Source organism: Triticum urartu, chromosome 1A, assembly GCF_056163025.1.
Source record: "Triticum urartu cultivar PI428250 chromosome 1A, HENAU_Tu73, whole genome shotgun sequence".
Taxonomy (NCBI): domain Eukaryota; kingdom Viridiplantae; phylum Streptophyta; class Magnoliopsida; order Poales; family Poaceae; genus Triticum; species Triticum urartu.
Genome location: NC_141873.1, coordinates 230235836 through 230260345, shown reverse-complemented (window position 1 = coordinate 230260345; position 24510 = coordinate 230235836). Strand labels below are relative to the sequence as shown.

At 43.7% G+C, this 24510-nt stretch overlaps 1 protein-coding gene across 11 annotated transcripts; it reads right to left on the bottom strand.

Moving 5' to 3' along the window:
• Positions 1-6452: 6452 nt before the first annotated feature.
• LOC125543875 (uncharacterized) lies at positions 6453-23572 on the bottom strand. Of its 11 annotated transcripts, none has more exons than XR_015600158.1 (5): positions 22317-23572; positions 18252-21532; positions 18094-18186; positions 8225-15173; positions 6453-7685 (listed from the first exon to the last, which is right to left on the bottom strand). XR_015600158.1 is itself a non-coding variant. In XM_087517564.1 (5 exons), the coding sequence occupies exons 2-5, from the start codon at positions 21454-21456 to the stop codon at positions 7678-7680; spliced, it is 420 nt and encodes a 139-aa protein (XP_087373690.1). In that variant the 5' UTR covers positions 21457-21532; positions 22317-23572; the 3' UTR covers positions 6453-7677. The 11 variants fall into 11 exon arrangements, 1 of the variants encoding a protein (XP_087373690.1); XR_015600168.1 differs by having other exon boundaries at positions 8225-8399; XM_087517564.1 differs by lacking the exon at positions 18094-18186 and having other exon boundaries at positions 8225-8399; positions 18252-18455; positions 21424-21532.
• Between the last annotated feature and the right edge of the window lie 938 nt (positions 23573-24510).

Genomic DNA, 24510 nt, shown 5'->3' with positions numbered 1-24510 from the left:
CCCTCCCTTGGGGAAGGTCCGACCTCAGATCGAAAACATCATAACCATGGAAACGGTTGTTGTGGACGGACTTGTAGTTGGACGAAGAGGAAGACATGGCGCAATCCAAGTACTCCAAACTGTCACCGGAGGAGTATACATGCAAAAAGAGCAAACACAAACAACACTTGGAAATACAATGGTTAGCGCACACAAAGGGTCCATCATGTAAGAATGAGTTCGTTCGGTAAGATTGTTCGTGACAAAGCGCATGAAGCTTATGAAGATGATATAGAATGATATGGAAAGCATTCATGGGAACAATAGGGTTTGTAGTATTCACAAAGGTGTGGTGAATGTGATCAAAGCAACCATTATGCAAAATGATATCATAATGGGATGGTTTATCAAAAGCATGAACATGGCAATTGATGCTCAATGTGATGTGATCATGCAATCAATGGTGGGCAATATTATCATCATGTATGAATATGCCATCAAGGAAGATCACAACAAATTTGCTAAGGAAATGCACAAGCTCATATATCATGGACGACATGGGAATACAAGATGCAACCAGGCAATCATAATGTGAGTCAATCCATGCATAAGATGCAAATTTGTCATGTGTATGATATGTCCATCGAGCATGACATGTGTGAACACAATCAACAAATATGGAGGTGTTGGTATACCAATGCTCGATGTCGTGGCATGAGTGGAGGTTCGAAGGTGCATCCAATAAATCCGAGCGCTCCTCAACTTGAAGGTCCATGGGTTCCATCTCCAATGTCGGTCCTCCATCCAATAGATGTAACATGTAGACAAGAAGAAGGAAACAACAATGAAAGAGTGACCCATCCAATATGCATATTTGAGGATGGCTCAAAGGGAAGGAGTTCACCTTTAGGAGCATGTTGAAAATGTTGGTGTTGTGCATCATGTACACCTTCACATGACCAATGTGTTTCATGACGGTGCCACCTTGTGAATCCTTCAAAATGAAAGAACATGACAAACACTCGGAAAAACAAATGAGGTTAGTGCAAATGCAACACCTATCATTCGAATGGTAAGATACCCAACAAGTGTATGCATCATGCTCATCATAAGAAAGGACAAGGGAGCATTTCATAGTATGGAGGCATATGATGCAAGAACAACCAAATACAATAGGCGCAATCAAGCAAGCATGCATCACAAATAAAGTGTCCAAATCTCCACGATCAATAAGCATAGATGCAACAATTGGAGGCAAGCGACAATGAACAAAATATATCATGTGAGAGGCATGAACATATACGTCATCAACCCAAGAAAGCAAGGAAGAATGGAACATGGGTGATGCGACAAAGCAAGCAATCATGTGAATCAAGGCAAGCAAGCTAGTATTGCAAAGATGCAATGTACTAGAAAGAATCATGTCAAGTATGTCATGTGTGCAAATGGTGGGCATGAATAATGCACAAGACATATCACAAGCATGAAAGGAGGATATGAGCAAAATAGCATCAATAGCATGAGGCACATGATAAACATGGCAAAAGCAACAAGGATCTCCACCAAGCATGCAATTACACATAGGAGTAGCATAATGGTGAATCATGGGTAGATGCATGCAAGGGTCACAATTGCATGGCAAAGGCATAGAAGTAAGCATAGCATGCAAAGTGAACACGGTAAAATGAGCATGAAGCGATAAGCGGTATATAGCCCATAGCTGTGTGAGAGCCAAGTGAGAGAGATGCGCGTAGTCGTTGCACGAAGAGAGCGATGGTAAGGATAGTTCACGGGATCCCAAGTCATCTTTTCTCTCAAGAGCTCGTTTCGTCAACTCTTGGGATTGAGAGGTTGATGAGTATACGTGAGTACCTACACAAAACAAAGACAAAGGGAAAATTGTGTGTGCGTGGAAGATGTACACATCATCCATCATGATGTGCACGTGCTTGTGTTGGTTAGCACAAAGTATCCAATGCTCAAATAAATGAGATGCGTGATATAGAAACATGTCATCCATCATGATAGGTTTGTTGTTATGTATAGCATAATGGAGACTCAAATTATGTAATGCATCATGGGAAATATCTAGAGCATTGTTATGCGTGGAATGCATATGGTGCAAGCAATTATGAGAATCATGCAAAGTATGGAATGCATCAAAATCTCCTAATATGGATGAGGAAACTATGGGGATCTCCTCATGATCATTAGTGGAAACATCACATGGAGAACATTGACAACATCCAAAACAATGCATAGTTGGAACAATGTGATCATGGCGTGGCATAGTAGATGAATTGCGCAAATCATGTAAAGGAAGCATGGCAATATCATCACATGAAAAACAAAAGCCAATGACCAGCATCTCATCATCTATGCCATAAGTGCAAATAGGATTTATTTTAATGGGGCATGCATAGTTACTATGTTGAGATTGAAATGATGCGATATGGGAGATCTCACTCACAGCATATGACAAGTTCAATGGATTGTCAAACATGATGTGCCCAATAGAATTTTCACATGATATCCTATGGAGCATAGCGTCACAACTAGGCAACTCAACATGCTCGTCATCATATTCATCATAAATAGGTAAGTCATGACATGAAGAAGTTGCACTAGCATGAAGCATGGGTATAGGTGTGTCAACATCATACAAGCAATCATTTGTAAAATAGTCCACTAGTGGGACAAGAGAAGCACCATCACCTATGTTACCATTGGAGCATCGCTCATGTGTTGTAGGTGAGGTGTCCAATACCAAGTCATGGTCATCTTCATCTTGATGGAACCATATGGGGGTGCATCATCGTCCACCATGGCCATCGTCATCTCCATTGGAGGTATGGACTCGTCGAGGATAGGCGTGTCGTCATGTAGGAGACCTAGCACCAAGGAAGAAAACACACTCAGAGTAGAGGTTAGGTCGTTAGAAATCATAGTGGCCTCACATGCCATGTCAACTACCTCACTCACTAAGTGTGGTGGCTCACTCACTCCCTCTTCGATGCTCTCACTCATATGGTTGGTGGAGTCACTCAAATGTCTCTCAACCTCACATAGGATGTGTGGCATGCTCTCGAGTGTGGGGCTAGTGGTGGTCACACTCATCCTCTCATAGGAAATGCTCTCAATGTCATGTATGGTGGAGTCACTCGTGTCACTCATGGTGGGGTGGCTCTCCTCACATGGGAATTGGGGCATCTCTTTATATGCGGGTGTCGGAGAGATGTTGGTGCAAATGTCTCCATGCTCAATCACGTCATAGTCGTAGCCGTGGATGAAGGCCGAAGATGGCACATCATCACTCTCCTCCAAGACCAAAGATAAGGTCTCATTTGCGGTCTCGTAGCTTGACTCGGAGTATGAGTCCAGTATGGGTGCCGTCTTCAAGTGGTTGAAGAGGTTTATGCTCATCGCCGTGGTCGAAGGGGATGGCCCTAGCTCGACCTTCTTGTCACCGTCTTGTTGTTGGAGGCCCATATGATGTGGCACCTTGTAGCTCGTCTCTATGACCGAAGGGAATTTCCCATGCTCGGCCATTTTCCTTGAGGGGCTTCCGAAGATGGAAGTGTCGCCCTCGCTCGTAGGTGGTCGCCTTGTATTTGATGACGTCGATGTAGGCGAACTCATGGGAAGTAGGCGAAGATGTCGTATGTCCAAAGGCGAAGATGCCTAGATAGCACTTGGCAAAGATGCCGAAGTGGTTATTGTGGCCGTAGCTCCGTCTTGGTGGTGCTCGTCTCGCGGTCTTCTCTTGTGCTCATGAAGTTTGGACTTGGCGTGAAGTAGGGCTTGTTGGGACTTGTAGGTAGGCACTTGTGGAGCATCATCATGATGATGGTGTTGTTGTTGTGCTTGAGCTCGTAGTAGATGTCGTTCGTCGTTGTCGTGCACATGTTGCTTGGAGGTGACTTGCCCTTCATGACGAGGTTGATCATGAACGTGATGGTGGTTGCCATGGAGATGTGGACGTGGACGACTTGCGCTTGTATCGCTTGGGCGCTCCAAGAGGATCGATGTGCTCGCCGCCGCCTTGAAGATGACAAAGGGGAAGTAGACTTGATCAAGGCCTGAATCTCCTCCATCCTTGCATCTTGCTCCTTCTTTTGTGTGGAAAGCTTGTTTTCGATGTAGTCCCTTTTCCTTGCTTCGGAGTGACGAATGTCGATGGAGAGGTTCTCGATGCGCTCTCGCAATCTTGATTATGCGCCTTGCATTTGTCGTTGTAGATCGAAGATTGAGGCTTTGGTGATGTAGTTGTTCACGCCATCGTTGTTGTGGAAGACCGGAGATGAAATGCCTTGCCTATCCATCACTCCAAGAGAAAAATATGAGTGGTAGAAAGAGAAGAACGAATACCAAATGTACCTTGACCGAAGTTGAAAGTGGATCAATGATCACTCCAATGTGGACAAGGAAATAGCACAATTGGTACCAATTCTTGTCGGTTTCTCACACCTACACAAATAAGGCTTATGGTGGAGCTCGCTGAGGATAGTGGCACAAAAATTTGATGTAAAATGTTAGCAAGAGTCAATAATGTTGAAAGAGATTCAAAAATTCGCAAGTGTAACAAGTAGACCAATAGAAATATGTGGCACACGGAAACACACACACGGATAGATAAATGGGGTCGTGCAACCAAGGAATGAGCTCAAAATGTGGAATCCATGGAAAATGCTCTTGTTGCACAACTCTAGAGAGACACTAGCACGATTGCTCAATAGGCGGATACGACACTTGTTCACAACCTATAGGAGACAAAAATGCAACGACTTCTATCCCAAGTATGCTATGTATATGATGTTCCGGTGGTATGATCCAAGATGATCGGATATGACAATCTTATGCAATGTGTTATGATGCTATGGCACTTGCTTACAAGCTATTTGTTCACTCTTTTTCTTTTGCTTAAAATCTTATTCTTTTTTTGTATATGGCCACTTTGCGAAATGCAGAACCAAGATAGCGATTGTGTATATGCGGGAACAAACTTGAGGCACACGAGATGGTATGATACCAATATGATATGGTATGTATGCAATGTATGGTGTAGATCACTAATGTGCACAAGTAACGTTGCCGGCAATACTCAAATGGCTAGTCTCGATAGGCAAGTGACGCAAAATGGGCTAGGGGTTATCAATGCAATGGCAAGGGAATGTACAATGGAGGAATACCACGATACCAAGATTATATGGAGGTTACCATCCGTGTCGATGATGAGTGGCGGTGATCTTGATGGAGATACCAAGATGATGGAGACTCATACCTAAGTAGCTGAAACACCTTAGGAAACAGAAAAACCGCGAACTCAAAATCTCAAACGTCAAATGTCAAAATGGTGGAAGCGGGAGCTCAATGGAATTGCGGAGTGGCAATGATGGGTTGAGGAGTACTCAATGCGGAAAAGGAGGGTAAGGTGGTGTACTATAAACGGTGTCGGAGTTGGAAGCACGGTCCCTAAGTAGCCGAAACACCTTAGGAGACACAACTCACAACACTAACAAAATTGGGTTAAGTTGGTGTGGTGGAAGTGTATGGTGGGCAAGCCTATGTGGGAGTTATGGTGGTGGTGGTGGTGGTTGATGAAGAAGCAATCGTCCCTAAGTAGCCTAGACACCTTAGGAGACTCAAATGACAACTCAAACAACCACAAATGCTATAAGGAACAAAATTGGTTAGGTTGCGGAAGTCGGTGGTGGTTATGCGGAGGTTGTGGTGGAAGCCATAGGCAAAGATGCCAAAGTTCTAAAAATTTGATGAAGTCAAATGGATATGGTAGTATTTTTGTTGGAAGGGGGATGTCAAGAGCTTTTCAACGAGCTAAAGAACGTGAAAATCGGACTCCGGCTGAATTAGTTATGGACAAAACGGTGAAACGGGGATGGCTGAGATGTCAGGGGCCGGACATCCGGGGTCGGGGCCGGAAATCCGGGACCTGATGTCCAGAACCGAGCAGATTTGGTGCTCCAGGAGCCGGACATCCGGCTTGGGGCCCGGATGTCCGGCCCGATGGCCCAGATGTCCGGCCCGACGATTCCAGATCTTGTTTGGGGTGGAAATTTTCGAATTGGGGGCGGAAATTGATGATTCCAATGGCAAAATTTGCTGGATTTCGTGGATGGAAAGTGGAGAAAATTGGGGATATGCTAGATCCACTCGAAACCAAGCAAATCCATGGATCAAAATCAACAAAACTTCGTCGAACCAACAAATCACAAAAAAATTGGGGCTATTTTTGGTGGGGATTTTCGAATTTGGGGAAGAACACAACAAAATTAGGCTAGAAAACAATGAGGGGAGGCTCCAAAATCGTGATCAACGTGGCTCATGATACCAAGATGATGTAGGGTAGAACCCTAGTGGCCGATCTTTCACGAAAGGAGCGGATCCCGCAAAGAACACGAAGAACACGAGGAGGTAAACAAGGGGAAAATCACGAGGGGAACACAAGAGAACACTCAAACCAACAAGCATGATCTTACATGCGCTAGATCCATGAACACAAAGGGAGATACAAGATCCAAAGTCAACAATGGGCGATACAAGAGGTAACGGTCTAATCCGTGAGGAGGTCTTGATGGGGCCGCCCAAGAGGGGGTCTTGATGATCTTCTCCGCAAGGAGGTCTTGAATCCAAAAGGATCTTCTCCGTAGAGGCCGCGGCCCCTCACGTGGAGTAGATCCGATGTGGATGAGCAATGCTCTATCTCTAAAATGAGCTAAACCAATGCTAACGCTAACTAGAAGGAGGTGGGGGAGTATATATAGTCTAAGCCACGAAGGGGTAAGTGGGAAAGAGGGATACATGGGCCCTTGGCCCGTTCACTTTGCGCAGACAGGCGCCGGATTTCTGGGCTGGGGGCCGGATGTCCGGCCGTTCGCGGGTGGCCGGATGTCCGGGCACGGACCGGATGTCCGGGCTGGCGTGGTCGGCATCGGTGCTCTCTGGATAGGGGGCACTGGATGTCCGGCCCGTTGCAGGGCGCCGGATGTCCAGGGGTCGGCCGGATGTCCGGCCGCTGTAGAGTCGCCTAGCGTCTATTTCTCTCTGGTCTTCTTCTGGTTGGTGGTGCCGGATGTGCGGGCTCTTGCCGGATGTCCAGCCGCTGTAGCTCTGCAGCGACTCCACTTGAGGCATTTCTCGATCAGCTTCCGTGTGAACTTGTCCTATGCTTCGAGCATCTCCATGGTTATCTCCTTGGTTCCTGAGCACAAGTAGTGTCTTTACATTAGGTAGCAACCATGTCTCGTATGAGTGGGAAGGGGAAGCATTTAGGAACGGGTTCACCTTGTGTCCAATGGTGTATGCTTGAGTGTATATGGGGATGATCGTTGGATGCTCCGCATCAAGTATGCAACGGTTTGCCATCTTGTAATAACACACCTCCTAATCCAATTTCACTAGCATCATATTCAACCTCAAAAGTCTTATTAAAATCAGAAAGTTGAAGTAAATGAGCATGTGTCATATTATCTTTCAATACTGTGAAGGCTTTTTCCTGTGCGGTACCATAAAACAAAAGGCACATCCTTCTTTGTAAGCGCATTGAGAGGTGCAGCAATGGTGTTGAAATCTCTCACAAAACGCCTATAGAATCCAGTGAGGCCAAGAAAACTGCTCACTTGTGTGACTGTTTTGGGCTGTGGCCAACTCCCAATAGTGTCAATCTTGGCTTTATCAACTTCAATTCCCTGTGGAGTAACAACATAGCCAAGAAAAGATACCCGGTCAATGCAGAAGATGCACTTCCCAAGGTTACCAAACAAACATGCATCACGTAGAGCAATAAAAACAACACGTAAATGTTCCAAATGTTCCTCCAAAGATGTATAATAAATCAGTATATCATCAAAATAGACTACCACAAATCGTCAAATGAAAGCACGTAAAACTTCATTCATTAATCTCATGAAAGAACTAGGTGCATTAGTTAACCCAAAAGGCATGATTAACCACTCTTATAAGCCAAACTTAGTTTTAAATGCTGTTTTCCATTCATCTCCCAATTTCATACGAATTTGATGGTATCCACTACGCAACTCAACTTTGGAGAATATCGTCGAGCCACTCAATTCATCAAGCATGTCATCTAGCTAAGGAATAGGATGACGATAACAAATAGTAATATTATTAATGCCTCTACAGTCAACACACCTGCGCGACGTACCATCCTTTTTGGGCACTAGTATAGTAGAAACAACACAAGGACTAAGAGATTCACGTATATAACCTTTGTCGAGCAGCTCCTGTACTTGACGCATAATATCTTTCGTCTCCTCTGGATTGGTACGGTATGGCGGACGGTTAGGCAGCGTAGCACTGGGAATTAAGTCAATCTGATGCTTAATCCCTTGAATATGTGGTAATACCGGTGGCACATCTTGTGGAAAGACGTCAGTGAACTCCTGCAAAATGTTAGTGACTGCAGGAGGCAAAAAGGAAGGTACATCCTCGAAAGAAAATAACGCCTCTTTGCACACAAAAGCATAGCAAACAGATTTGCTGAAATCTAGATCATCAATATCAGATTTGGTGGCAAGTAAACATGCACTTTTCAGTTTAATTTCAGAAGCAACACTAGATGATTTATTATTAGGATTCATTTGTTGCTGAAATTCTTTTGCCACAATCTGATTTTCGCTCTAATTTTTCTCCTATTTTGCTTTATTATCTCTATTAATATAATCTTTCAAAATGGAATCAGGAGTCATAGGAAGCAAAGTAATATTTTTAACCTTATGGACACGAGTATACTGATTGTTTCTACCTTGCTGTATAGAATTGTTATCAAATTGCCATGGTCTACCAAGTAATAAGGAACATGCTTGCATGGGTATCACATCACAATGTAACATCCCAAAATTCTAAATTTTGGAATGTTATAATAAATAGATAGAATTGATTGATTGTTTGATTGATTGCGTGAAATTGAGTGAAATTCGAATCCTTTTTGAAAGTTAAATGAGAGGGAATAAAAGGACTTTCCCAAACTTTCATATTTGCTTTCTGATCTCCATGAATTCAAATTCTTTTCAAATACAAAACCCTTGAGTGAAGATGATATGACTTCTTCCATTTAAATTAAATGAAAGGGTATTTGAAAATAATTGGATTTCATTTGGAAATATTTCAATTCATAAACTTCATGCAGCTCAATGATTTTCATGAGAGAAGATAAAAGGACTTCTTCAAATTATATGAAATATGAGTTGGGAGTTTCAAAGAATTAAATTCAAAGTTCTTTTGAATTTATTTTCAATTTGGAGTTATTTGAGTTTTATTCAAATTATTTTTCTCCAAAAATAAATACATGGAAATTAGGGTAACATGATTCCCTAAATTAGAAAATTGGAGAAAAATTTATTTGAAATCATTTTGGTATTTTTAAAATGTTTTTGTTGGATTTTAATAGACCAGTAGCACTCTTTGATTTATCTGAATTTGTGTGGATTTTATTTGAAGTTATAAAAATGTTCAGCGTGTAAAAAATCTTTTCCTGAAAATTTTGATATATTATATGCCTATATAATATTTCCATTTAATTTGTTTTATTATTTTATTTGTCTGGAAATGTTAAAAAAAATCCCCGACTGGGCCGGCCCAGCTCCTGCCAGGCCGCGGCCCAGCCCAGCAGCGCCGCCCCTCTCCCTCCCGAGCGAGAGACCCGCTCGGGCACGCCGCCGCGCCGCCATGGACGACGTGACCGCCCCGGCCTCTCCATGGCCCCTCGCCCAAGCCGCCCTCTCCTCCCCTTCCCTATAAAGCCGCCGCCGCCCCGGCTTCTCTCTCCTCGCCGCACTGCTTCTCGCCGCGCCGCCGCCACCACAGATCGCCGCCGCAGCCGCCGCCTCCCGCCTGCCTCTGCCCCTGTCTGCTTGCGCGCCGTCGCCGCCCTGCGCCGCCGCACCACTTGCCCGCGCCGCTGCCGCGTCACAGGAGCCGCCGCGCCGCCGATCCCATCCGCCGCCCGATCCGCGCCGCCGACGGTTTTTCTCCGCGAAACGGTAAAACCGCCGGTCCGGTTTATTTTTCATTTAGGGTTTAGGTTTACATCGGTTTTTCAAAAAAAAAACGGTTTATTATTTAGTTTAGTTTATTTTGTGAGCGTTCATTAGTTAGGGTTTTGTAACAAACGGTTTTCATCTCTTATGATTCTGTAGCGAACGTTCGTTCGGTAGGATTTTTCTTTTTCTTTTTATTTTCGGCCAGGGACCCATCTGTCAGTGTTTTATTTACAGTTTAGTCCCTGATCTTCAAACTATCACAACTTTTCAACCGTTTATCCAAATCCAACGAAACCAACGCCTACTTCTTCGTTATGATCTACTCTATCCAGTAATCCAACTCAAACATGTTTTTGAAAAGTTTAAAATTTGAATTAGATCAGATTTGAATTCAAACTTCGTTTGATCATAACTTGAGTTTCGTAGCTCCGTTTGAGTTGATTCTTTTTGCAAATCAAAGCTCTTGACCTAAACATTCTAATAAGGCCAAATTCACATAATTTTGGTACTGTTAGAAATAGTTTTATGTTGCAAGAGCTATTTGCTTGGTTTTGATGTTTTCCGAATTGTCTTCTTCGATCTTTTTGATCTTTTGAGTGATTGCTTATGTGTGGTTACTATTGCTTGCTTACGATAGATTGACCGGAGTGTGACGAGTAGATCTATCAAGAGTTTTGAGTGCGAATCATCTTCATCAACATTGCAGGCAAGTTCACACTTTGATCATATCCCCTTCCATACCCGGTTTTTTGCATTAGATCAATCTTCACACATTGCATGATTAGGATCTAATTAAACTGTGGGATGGGAAGTAGATGAGGTAGTACCTATTACCTGTTTATTATCAAACCTTTGGGAGTTACTTCTACGTTTGCTTATTATGCCATGCTATGCTAGTAGACGTGGATTGGGTTTTGAGAGTATCCATGACAGATGTGAGATTGTTAATTAATGGTTTACTTAAGGTGGCAACTTAAACACACATCTGGGTGGATTGAGGCACCTGGTTATTCTAGGATTGTCTGTCTAGGCACCTGGGTAATTCAGGACTTGCCTGTTTTCTTTTGGACCGCCACCCAGGCTCAAAGGGATCATGAGATTATTCATACTAGAAACTTCCGTGTGCAGCCACAGGCCATTATGGGCTCTGGCATAGTTGATTAAGTTGTGCGAACTCTTACAGTGGTAGACTAGCAGATGTAGGGGATGTAGGTGGTACGGTCTACCCGATCGTAAGGTGCTAGCGCTTCTGAAAGACTATGTCTCGGTCATCCGTTTCTCAAACACCATGTAGTGCAAGAAATCCAACGGAGGCGATCGAGTCTTGTGGGGAAAAGTGCACAAACCTCTGCAGAGTGTAATAAACTAATCATGATTAGCTGTGTCCCCGGTTATGGACATCTTGAGTATCTAGTTCTTGGATTATCCTGTTGATCTCATCAGTTTACTTTAAATGAATATTGTTGGGTTTAATGATGTTACTTAATTGGGATTGAGAATGCTGTCAACCATTCTCAATGTTCAACAACCACCATGATAGTTAATTAAAATGTATTCCTTTGTAGTAGGGAAAAATTGGCTTTACGCAAAAACCTTATACCCATAGAGCTTTTCCACCAGCCAAATATGCATGTAGTGATAGTCTTTATTCATTTTCTCTATGGTGTGAATTTGCCAGTACATTCAATGTACTGACCCATTTCGGGCTGCAACGTCTCATGTTGCAGGGTTCTTACGACGAGTAAGTGATACGTTAGGGTTACGATTTCTACACTCAATTTTGCCGTTGGTGTTGATGGGAATCCACAACCTTGTTACTTCCGCTATTTTGGATTTGAGGTAATAGTATTTACGTTACTTTTACATGTGATTTACCTCTGCTATAAATCCTCGGGTACTATGTGTGTCAGCATACCGATCCAGGGATGGCACTTAAGCATAGAGACTTGATCCATTCGGTTCAGGTCGCTACAAGATGGTATTAGAGCACATGTTGACTGTAGGACGTGACCCTAGAAACTGGCAAGCCCATAGGAAAAAATTTCTCTACAACTTCATTTTCAAAAGATCATTTACCTCTCTTCTCTTCTGAGCTTATTCAAATATTCCCTTTTAGTGAGACTATACCCCTTTCCCCTTTTAACCACACGAAGATTCGACTGATGAGACCACTCCAAGAAGTACAAGGTATCGGACAACTAAGACCACTTCAAAATGAAGAGTATTTTCCGTGCATCTGAATAATGGAATCTACAACGGTTGAAGGCCGAAGAAAAGTAGAATTTGAAGGCTCTGAAGAATTCCCAGATTTATATGACCTAGGAAGGCTACCCTTATGGAACTTGGCAGACTATGGAAGTTGTCAATACCCGAGATCAAGGTGTATTGGAGAAAGACCAAAACATGGAGAGTTGAGAACTCAAAGTTTTGTCAAGAAAACCCTAAGGCAGGAGATATCAACTGGCAAGATAGCTCATGGCAATGACAAGGGCAGAAACATGGTTATCCGTGATGTCATCACCATTGATACTGTGGTCACCGAGCTGAGCTAAGCATGCATTCCTTCGGAAGGATTGGATGGTAGAAGGCTGATGGAGCATCTATCAGCAAAGGATGCAGTTTTAAACTTAGCTGGTGTATCACCAAGATCTGGAGTAGTACATCAAGAAGTTTAAATGGAGCTCCAGGAAGTCGTATTAGACAAGGAAGTATTTCATGAGGAACTCAGGATCCTGAAGATGAGAGTAGCCAAGCTGGAGGAGCTACAACCTCGAGATACCGGAGAATTGTCAAGAACTGAAGGACAGTATGACCATGGTTCATGTGAAGGATGTTGAAACCAGAAGTTTGAAATGCAACTCCGGAATATTAAAGGATGTCACGAGAGATTTCACGTCAACAGAGAATGATCTGGCAAAAGAACTTGAGAAAGACAAGCATGATCGGAAGAAGCCATTGGAGGCATGAACAAGGCTTGAAGAGTTTGGAGACGTTGAAGATTTATTGACCTTAGAAGACCAAACCCAAGTTATACACTTACGTTAGATGCGACGTTTGTGAGCTGTCATCTGTTTGATGTTTTTCCGACAACCACAATAAAAATCTGTCTTTTCAAAACTTTTGTTTGTATTGTGTGTATCCCTCTTCCTCTCTCTTATCTTACCCCAAACCCACATGGACCCAATAGAGGATGAATGGAGATGAGCTTGTATTTTCTGGACCGATGAGTCAGTTGGAGGCAGACCAATGGATTCAGAACATGGAGGACACGCCTAAAGAAGACCCGAGTAAACCCTGCACTAAGTCTTGCTATTCATGTGGAGAAGAAGGACACATCTCCGAGAGTTGTATGAATGGGGATCTAGTAGAATTCCCGACAGAGGAAGTAGAATATGACCCACAGGAAATAGAAGCCATGATTGGCATGGAAAGGTCTAGGAAGAGAAGCAGATTGGATTCCAGGAAGGACCTGAGTCGTATCACCTGTTACAGGTGCAAGGAGTCAGGGCACTACCTCAACAGTTGCCCAAAAAGGAAACCTCGAGACTTGTCAGAAGTAATATGTTTTCGTTGTAATGGAGCAGGGCACTTTGCCAGAGAATGCCCCAAGGAGAAGGAAACTTGGGCTAGATAGTTGAGTTTGCAACAAAAGAAATGGAGTAGTAGAAGTGAGAACATTTTCTTTTATACTGAGGTGTTGAGTTGAGACATGTAATGGAAAAGCAAGAGATTGTAATCATTGGAGAATCAATAAAGTTAGCATCGTTGGTACTGATATGGATTTTATGAGTTGTTACTCTGTGAAGAAGAATTTTGGCCATTTTGAGGATATGAGAAATATGGTCTATGGAAGATTTGTGCATTTTAAGGGTGGTAGTACCCTGTAAGAACCGTTGACCCCTGGAAAAGATAAGGATACTCCACTGAGTGGATTTCAGACAAAATGAATACGAGTTTTGTCTCGATATGTGTGATACCCCAAGAGTATGTGGGATGAAGTTGGAGACCGTCAGTTGTTGGACCAAATGTGATGAAGGAGTCGAAAGAGAATGTTAAGTTGATTCGAGATAGACTGAAGGTAGCTCAGTCCAAGCAGAAGAGTTATGTAGACTCAAAAAAACTCAAGGAGGTAGCCTATGAAATTGGAGACAGAGCATGTCTTCATGTGTCCCCTCTGCGAGGAGTTAAATGATTTGGAGTTAAGGGACAGTTAGCCCCGAGATTTGTAGGACCATACCGAGTTTTGGAGCGTATGGGAGAAGTGGCCAACAAGTTGGAGTCACCCGAAGGACTGTCAGGAGTTCAGGATGTGTTTCACGGTTCCCAGTTGAAGAAGTGCCATGCAGAGATGGCCAATATTCCCGTGTAAGGACACTTGACCACAAAAAGGATAATGATGTTCCACGAAGTGGAATATGGACTTCATAAGTATAAGTTTTTATCTCGGTATGTGGGATATCCCACGAGGATGAAGAGATGAATTACTATTGGATATAAAGGAGGTATGATGTTGGAAATATGGATCAATGGAAATTCCATGATGAGTCTGAGTAATCATGTCCTAGTTTGGTGCCAATAGAAGGAAGGAAGACAGTACAATTGGATGGATTTAAGAATACTAGGAAGAAGGAAGTTGGAATAATGATCAGTTGCCCGATGATAAGTTCAAGGACTACAAGTGATGAGGTGTGCCATAACCCACAGGCCCCAGGACCTGCCAAGAAGCAAGCACATTCTTGCTGAAGGAAAAACCCTGGAAGTGGATATACCTTTGTCGACAGACAATTTTATAGGAGTTTATGCAAAACCTGAGAGTTGTGAAGGAACGATAGATATTTGTCTGGCTTGCAGAATCAATGGATTATCCCGAACTTGGTTCGTCGACGAGAGAAATTCTGCAATGCTTGTGAGGATGACCGAGTGTTACAATGCGAGATTCGCTAAACCGTATACAAGGTAATGATTTGGGTGCGGGATGGATTGATCACCATACCGACTTACTCTTATTATTCGCCTTGCTATATGGGATGGTAAATCTGAGTGACTTACCTATAGTGGAGAGACGACGATCAAAACCTTGTTTAAGCCTTAGAATGGTATAGGTATTTTTTCCCCTTGTACAAGGCAGCTTTGCCAACCGTAGGTTATACGATGAGGATCACCCAGACCCATTTCCTGCAGGAGAAACCACAAATTGTTGACCACCATGAGATATCGATAGTTGTTTAGTTTTGGCGCCAGACCTGTCAGCTAAGAAGACCCAATCTCGGAATAACCTTACCAAGAGGAAAGGACAGAAGAATTGAGGAAAAGGTTAGGCCACTACCGGAAGAGCCAGAGAAGGAATTTTTCGAGGATTTGAGAAGACCGACACTGTTAACAATATGGATGAAGTATATGAGTTTCGATGGAGCTGTAACCATGCTTCTAAGGGTGGTAGCACCCCAGACCCCTGTGATGATTGATGGATTTTGAGAAGACCCCAAACCCTAACCTATTTCTTTCTAGCCTCTCCGAATCTCGAGGACGAGATTCATTTTAAGGGTGGTAGGTTTGTAACATCCCAAAATTCTAAATTTTGGAATGTTATAATAGATAGATAGAATTGATTGATTATTTGATTGATTGCGTGAAATTGAGTGAAATTCGAATCCTTTTTGAAAGTTAAATGAGAGGGAATAAAAGGGCTTTCCCAAACTTTCATATTTGCTTTCTGATCTCCATGAATTCAAATTCTTTTCAAATACAAAACCCTTGAGTGAAGATGATATGACTTCTTCCATTTAAATTAAATGAAAGGGTATTTGAAAATAATTGGATTTCATTTGGAAATATTTCAATTCATAAACTTCATGCAGCTCAATGATTTTCATGAGAGAAGATAAAAGGACTTCTTCAAATTATATGAAATATGAGTTGGGAGTTTCAAAGAATTAAATTCAAAGTTTTTTTGAATTTATTTTCAATTTGGAGTTATTTGAGTTTTATTCAAATTATTTTTCTCCAAAACTAAATACATGGAAATTAGGGTAACATGATTCCCTACATTAGAAAATTGGAGAAAGATTTATTTGAAATCATTTTGGTATTTTTAAAATGTTTTTGTTGGATTTTAATAGACCAGTAGCACTCTTTGATTTATCTGAATTTGTGTGGATTTTATTTGAAGTTATAAAAATGTTCAGTGTGTAGGAAATCTTTTCCTGAAAATTTTGATATATTATATTCCTATATAATGTTTCCATTTAATTTGTTTTATTATTTTATTTGTCTGGAAATGTTAAAAAACGGTTTATTATTTAGTTTAGTTTATTTTGTGAGCGTTCATTAGTTAGGGTTTTGTAACAAACGGTTTTCATCTCTTATGATTCTGTAGCGAACGTTCGTTCGGTAGGATTTTTCTTTTTCTTTTTATTTTCGGCCAGGGACCCATCTGTCAGTGTTTTATTTACAGTTTAGTCCCTGATCTTCAAACTATCACAACTTTTCAACCGTTTATCCAAATCCAACGAAACCAACGCCTACTTCTTCGTTATGATCTACTCTATCCAGTAATCCAACTCAAACATGTTTTTGAAAAGTTTAAAATTTGAATTAGATCAGATTTGAATTCAAACTTCGTTTGATCATAACTTGAGTTTCGTAGCTCCGTTTGAGTTGATTCTTTTTGCAAATCAAAGCTCTTGACCTAAACATTCTAATAAGGCCAAATTCACATAATTTTGGTACTGTTAGAAATAGTTTTATGTTGCAAGAGCTATTTGCTTGGTTTTGATGTTTTCCGAATTGTCTTCTTCGATCTTTTTGATCTTTTGAGTGATTGCTTATGTGTGGTTACTATTGCTTGCTTACGATAGATTGACCGGAGTGTGACGAGTAGATCTATCAAGAGTTTTGAGTGCGAATCATCTTCATCAACATTGCAGGCAAGTTCACACTTTGATCATATCCCCTTCCATACCCGGTTTTTTGCATTAGATCAATCTTCACACATTGCATGATTAGGATCTAATTAAACTGTGGGATGGGAAGTAGATGAGGTAGTACCTATTACCTGTTTATTATCAAACCTTTGGGAGTTACTTCTACGTTTGCTTATTATGCCATGCTATGCTAGTAGACGTGGATTGGGTTTTGAGAGTATCCATGACAGATGTGAGATTGTTAATTAATGGTTTACTTAAGGTGGCAATTTAAACACACATCTGGGTGGATTGAGGCACCTGGTTATTCTAGGATTGCCTGTCTAGGCATCTGGGTAATTCAGGACTTGCCTGTTTTCTTTTGGACCGCCACACAGGCTCAAAGGGATCATGAGATTATTCATACTAGAAACTTCCGTGTGCAGCCACAAGCCATTATGGGCTCTGGCATAGTTGATTAAGTTGTGCGAACTCTTACAGTGGTAGACTAGCAGATGTAGGGGATGTAGGTGGTACGGTATACCCGATCGTAAGGTGCTAGCGCTTCTGAAAGACTATGTCTCGGTCATCCGTTTCTCAAACACCATGTAGTGCAAGAAATCCAACGGAGGCGATCGAGTCTTGTGGGGAAAAGTGCACAAACCTCTGCAGAGTGTAATAAACTAATCATGATTAGCTGTGTCCCCGGTTATGGACATCTTGAGTATATAGTTCTTGGATTATCCTGTTGATCTCATCAGTTTACTTTAAATGAATATTGTTGGGTTTAATGATGTTACTTAATTGGTATTGAGAATGCTGTCAACCATTCTCAATGTTCAACAACCACCATGATAGTTAATTAAAATGTATTCCTTTGTAGTAGGGAAAAATTGGCTTTACGCAAAAACCTTATACCCATAGAGCTTTTCCACCAGCCAAATATGCATGTAGTGATAGTCTTTATTCATTTTCTCTATGGTGTGAATTTGCCAGTACATTCAATGTACTGACCCGTTTCGGGCTGCAACGTCTCATATTACAGGTTTCTTACGACGAGTAAGTGATACGTTAGGGTTATGATTTCTACACTCAATTTTGCCGTTGGTGTTGATGGGAATCCACAACCTTGTTACTTCCGCTATTTTGGATTTGAGGTAATAGTATTTACGTTATTTTTACATGTGATTTACCTCTGCTATAAATCCTCGAGTACTGTGTGTGTCAGCATACCGATCCAGGGATGGCACTTAAGCACAGGGACTTGATCCATTCGGGTCAGGTCGCTACACACAATCAACATAATTAGCATATGTAGAGATATTAAATGCACACGAATAGTACGTGTTACCTTAACCTTGCCGCTGTTTTTGAACCATTGGATGTAGTAAGAATATGGATGTGGTCTTGTGGTGAGATATAGCTTCTCCACCATCTCCATGGTAGCCAAGTTGTTGCAGCTCCCTCCATCTACGATGACGCGAACAGAACGTTCCTTCACAACTCCCTTTGTATGGAACAAATTATGCCTCTGATTTTGCTCAGCTTGTGTAACCTGCACACTCAAAACACGTTGAGCAACTAAACATTCATACCTGTCAGCATCTTCAGTAGCCATGTATTGCATCTCATGATCAGAATCATCTCCACTGTGTTCTTAAGTTGTAATAAGAACCAAAGTCTTCTCATCATAGTCACTAGCTGTAATGCCCATGACGCAACTATATCTCCCACGTGTCGAGGCACGACTTTGAGGCATAACCGCATTGTAGTTTTGTCGCAAGAAGGGTCATCTTCACACAATCCCATGTAATGAACAAGAAAGGGATAAATAGAGTTGGCTTACACTCACCACATCACACAATATTCAAATAAGTTCATGCATCATCAGAGTACACTCATAGTCCGAATACGGACAACCAAATGAAAAAGAATATAAACCCAACTGCTAGATCCCTGATCGTCCCAACTGGGCTCCACTACTAATCATCAGGAAACGAAAACATAATAACAACCAAGTTCCTCGTCGAACTCCCACTTGAGTTCGGTAGCATCACCTGCACTGGTATCATCGGCACTTGCAACTATTTTCGAAGTATCTGTGAGTCACGAGAACTCGGCAATCTGACACCCGCGAGATCAAGACTTTTTAAGCTTATGGGTAGGACAAGGTTGTGAGGTGGAGTTGCAGCAAGCGCTAAGAAAATATGGTGGCTAACATGCGCAAATAAGAGTAAGATGAGAAACTACGCAACGGTCGTGAAGTTAGAAGTGATCAAGAAGTGATCCTGAAACTACTTACGTTCAAGCATAACCCAAAACCATGTTCACTTCCCAGACTCCGCCAAAAAGAGACCATCACGGCTACACACGCGGTTGATTCATTTTAATTAAGTCAAGTGTCAAGTTCTCTACAACCGGATATTAACAATTTCCCATCTGCCACATAACCGCGGGCACGACTCTCAAAAGTTTATACCCTACAGGGGTGTAACACCCATGATGCGACTATATCTCCCACGTGTCGAAGCATGACTTAGAGTCATAGCCGCATAGTAGGCATGTCGCAAGAGGGGTAATCTTTACACATCCCATGTACTGAATAAGAAAGGGATAAAGAGTTGGCTTACAATCGCCACTTCACACAATACATAAATATAGCATTACATCATCCAGAATACTATCAGGGAATGACTACGGAACTAAATAAAGAAAGACAACCCCTAATGCATAGATCCCCGATCGCCCCGACTGGGCTCCACTACTGATCAACTGGAAACGAAACAAGACTACGATCAAGATCTTCATCGAGCTCCTCCTTGAGCTCGGTTGCGTCACCTTCACAGTTATCATCAGCACCTCCAGCTGTTTGAAGTAATCTGTGAGTCACGGGGACTCAGCAATCTCACACCCTCGCGATCAAGACTATTTAAGCTTATGGGTAGGGAAAAGGTAGTGAGGTGGAGCTGCAGCGAGCACTAAGCATATATGGTGGCTAACTTACGCAAATGAAAGCGAGAAGAGAAACAAAGCACGGTCATGAACTAGAAGTGATCAAGAAGTGATCCTGCAACTACTTACGTTCAAGCATAACACAAGAACCGTGTTCACTTCCCGGACTCCGCCGAGAAGAGACCATCACGGCTACACACGCGGTTGATGCATAGATCCCTGATTGCCCCAACTGGGCTCCTCTACTGATCATCCGGAAAAGAAACATAGTAATGGCCCGAATCCTCGTCGAACTCCTACTTGAGTTCGGTAGCGTCCCCTGCACTGGCATCATTGGCACCTACATCTGTTTTGGAAGTATCTGTGAGTCACGGGGACTCAGCAATCTCACACCCTCGCGATCAAGGCTATTTAAGCTTATTGGTAGGGAAAAGGTAGTGAGGTGGAGCTGCAGCAAGCACTAAGCATATATGGTGGCTAACTTACGCAAATGAGAGTGAGAAGAGAAGCAAAGCACGGTCGTGAACTAGAAGTGATCCTACAACTACTTACGTTCAAGCATAACACAAGAACCGTGTTCACTTCCCGGACTCCGCCGAGAAGAGACCATCACGGCTACACACGCGGTTGATGCATTTTAATTAAGTTAAGTGTCAAGTTCTCTACAACCGGACATTAACAAATTCCCATCTGCCCATAACCGCAGGCACGGCATTCGAAAGTTCAAACCCTGCGGGGGTGTCCCAACTCAGCCCATCACAAGCTCTCACGATCAACGAAGGACATTCCTTATCCCAGGAACACCCGATCAGACTCGGAATCCCGGTTACAAGACATTTCGAGAATGGTAAAACAAGACCAGCAAAGCCGCCCGAATGTGCCGACAAATCCTGATAGGAGCTGCACATATCTCGTTCTCAGGGCACACCGGATGAGACAACCTACGAGTAAAACCAAACCTCAAGTTTCCCCGAGGTGGCCCCGCAGTCTACTCGGTTCAAACCAACACTTAGACAAGCACTGGCCCGGGGGGGCTTAAAATAAAGATGTCCCTCGGGTTGGCCGACCCGAGGGAAGGGTAGGTGGTGGTGAGGCAAATGGTAAAACCATGGTTGGGCCTTGCTGGAGAAGTTTTATTCAAAGCGAACTGCCAAGGGGTCCCCATAACACCCAACCGTGTAAGGAACGCAAAATCAAGGAACATAACACCGGTATGACGGAAACTAGGGCGACAAGAGTGGAACAAAACACCAGGCATAAGGCCGAGCCTTCCACCCTTTACCAAGTATATAGGTGCATTAAAGTAAATAAGAGATATTGTGATATCCCAACAATAAACATGTTCCAACAAGGAACAAACTCCATCTTCACCTGCAACTAGCAACGCTATAAGAGGGGCTAAGCAAAGCGGTAATATAGCCAAACAACGGTTTTCTAGGAAACGTGGGTTAAAGGCTTGACATGTCAATATGGGAGGCATGATATAGTAAGTGGTAGGTATCGCAGCATAGCCATAGAGTGAGCAACTAGCAAGCAAAGATAAAGTGATTTCGAGGGTATGGTCATCTTGCCTGAGATCCCGCAAGGAAGAAGAACGATTCCATGAAGAAGATAAACGGACGTAGTCGAACGAAACCTCAGTACTCCAGAATGAAACCGAAGCTAACGAGAGAAGCAACCCTGAAAGAAGCAAGCAACATGGTAAACAACCATCACATATACATGGCATGATGCATAATCAAGTATGATGCATGTCCGGTTTAATGAAGCATGGCATGGCAAAATGCACAAACAATCCTACAAATTAAGTGGAGCACAATATGCAACGAGTTGCATATTGACGGAATACCACATGACTTATTTAGTTCTCTCTCGTTTAGGTACCCAACAATATTAAAAGTTGTTAAACATGGCAAGAGATGAAGCATAATAAAACTACCTAACTAGGCAAGTTTAAATGAGGCCGGAAACAACAAGCAACAAGTCCGAAAAAATCCTCATGAGCATATATTATATTTGGTACTGTTCTGTCCTGAAGTATATTTTAAAGTTGTTAAACATGCAAAGTAAATCCACCATGTTAAACTAGGCATTTTTCTACCCCATTTACATATAAAGTTTGTTAAGTTTGGAGCTACGGTTATTTAGTTATGAATTAAATCATTTTAACATGGCATTTAAGCAAAATTAGACAAACATCATTTTAAACATGCATGAAAGCGGAATATTATTAATCTACACATAATTCTAAGCATTTTTCATATATAAAACATCTCCATCCGATGCACGATTTGCGAGTTAGGATATGCATGAACATGAGGGTTTATTCTGCAAAACTGTAACACACTGGAAAAATGGGGGAAATCACAGAACCTAAAAAAACTACATGGGCCAAATAGTGCACTGCTAGGCCAACAGTGAAGAAAGAAAAAAAATACAAAGGAGGCGCTGGGCGCGTCCTCACCTCGCTGGGCCGGAACTAGCCCGTTCGGTGCAGGAGATAGCTGGAGCCGGCTGGGTGATGAAGCCCACGCAACTGATGCGTGCACTGCTTGGTGTGGTCTGGTCAACATGAAGTGGCAGCGCTCGCTCGAGGAGCAGAGGATGGCGCCATGGCCGCATGGCAGCGGGAGCGAGGATCGGTGGGGAAGCAGGTAATAGCGGCAGCGGCGGATCCGGCCGAGATGTCAAGGACGAAGGTGAAGAGGAGGCAGGAGCACTAGCAGGGGTTCGCGAGGCAGACCATGAGCGGCGGCGCAGGAACTTGGCAGCGGGCACTGCATAACGGGACGGCACAAGGCGAGCCAGGCGGACGGTTCTGGGCGAGGGGCGAGGCAGGGGGCGGCGCGTGGTGGCTCAAGGGAGTTGCAGCGAAGAGGGACTCCGGCAAGAAGGGCTCGTGGAGGAGGCAGATCCGGCGGGGATCCGAAGGGCAGCGACGAGGACAAACGGCGGCCATGGCAGACTCCTGGTCATGGTCGAGGCAAAGCAGAGGCTGGGCGCTGGCCTTGGCGATTGGCGCGGTCAACGCGAGCAGGACCCTGTCGAGCGAGGCGCTCGCTGCTGCTGCTCGATGCAGGGAAGCAGAGAACGCAGCGACAGCGGACTTGGCGAAGGTCATGAGGAGCTCGGGGTGCAGAGAAGGCACTGCTCGTCGTCCTCCCGCTCGGTGCAGAGGAGGCGACTGCGCAGGACTGCGTGGCTCTTGCGGGAGAGGCTTGAGGCGCAGTGGTGGCGGGCTCGAGCAAATCCGACGGGGATGGGGCATCGGAGAAGGAACAGCAACGGCTTGGCGTGGACGGAGGAGCTTGGGCACGGCGACGCAACCCCGGTTGCCTGTGGAGATTCCTCCTTGCAGTAAGAAACGAGAACACGTGAGAGAGGAACAGAGAGAGAAGGGGATTAGAGGGGCTTCGGTGGGGTACTGGCCTGGCAGTCTTGGTCCGACGACGACGCTCACCAGCGACGAGGTAAGGAGGAGGATGGGGAGGCTGGGGATCGAACCCCTCTAGATCTGGATCAAGGAGGGAGCTGGAGGCGCGGCTGCGGCTTGCGGTGGAGATCGGGCAGAGAAGGCATGGCCTCGGGCTCGAGGGGGAGGAGGTGAAGGTGTTGTGGTTGGTGGATCGTGGTGGATCAGGAGGGATGCACTGGTTGGTCCGGGAGGGATCCGAGGAGGATTTGGTGGAGTGGCGGCGGCGAGGGACAAACCTCCTAAAATTTAGGGTTGGACCTCATGTGTATATACTCATGTATACATAGTAGGGGATTAGGGTAGGGGTAAGACTATATCGTCCCTCCGATCGTAATCGGACGGTTGAGAAAAAATGCTTTGGGAGACCAAACAAATAATCGCAGATGTTTTAGGGATGTTAGGGGATGATCCGGATCCAACGGTGATGACTGTCCGTGTCGGGTCCGGGACAGCTTTTCGGACGCGCGCGCGAGGAGGGCCGCGGGCTGACGAGAGAGGTTAGGTTGTGCCTGGTGGACTGTGAAGAAGGGTCTTGGGCTGAGAGGATAGGAAAAAAGGCAGCCCAGCAACCGTTTCCGGAGACCGAAAACGTCCGACAATTGACCGGCTATACCGCCGCTATAGTTAATCGTTGGGGCATCAAACGAACTCCGAATGCGATGAAACTTGGCACGCGTTCTACTGACAACATAAGAACACCGCACACCAACTTTCAACCCACTCCGAGAACATTTTCCGACCACTTATAAAATAATATTTCAGAGGTGCCACAGGTGCATGCAAGTGTGTCTGGGCTCAGAACGGACAACGGAAGGAACGGGGAGACCCGGACGGAAGCAAGTTTCAAAAACATGATGATGCAATGCACATGATGACATGATGAAATACAACATGCAAGCAAATGACATGGCAACAACAGCGAATAACTGGAAGACACCTGGCGCATCGGTCTCGGAGCGTCACAACACTCCACCACTACAAGAGGATCTCGTCCCGAGATCTAGGATGGCACCGGAGAGAAACGGAAGAGGAAGGGGAAGAGGTAAAACTAAGTTGCTTCTTTGACAAATGAGTGAAACCAAAGAACCTTGCGGAGTTGAACAAATAGAAAGACAGAATATAATGAAGATGAACAAAGTTGAAACACTCCGTTAGAAAAGAGGAACAAGGAACATTACTAGGA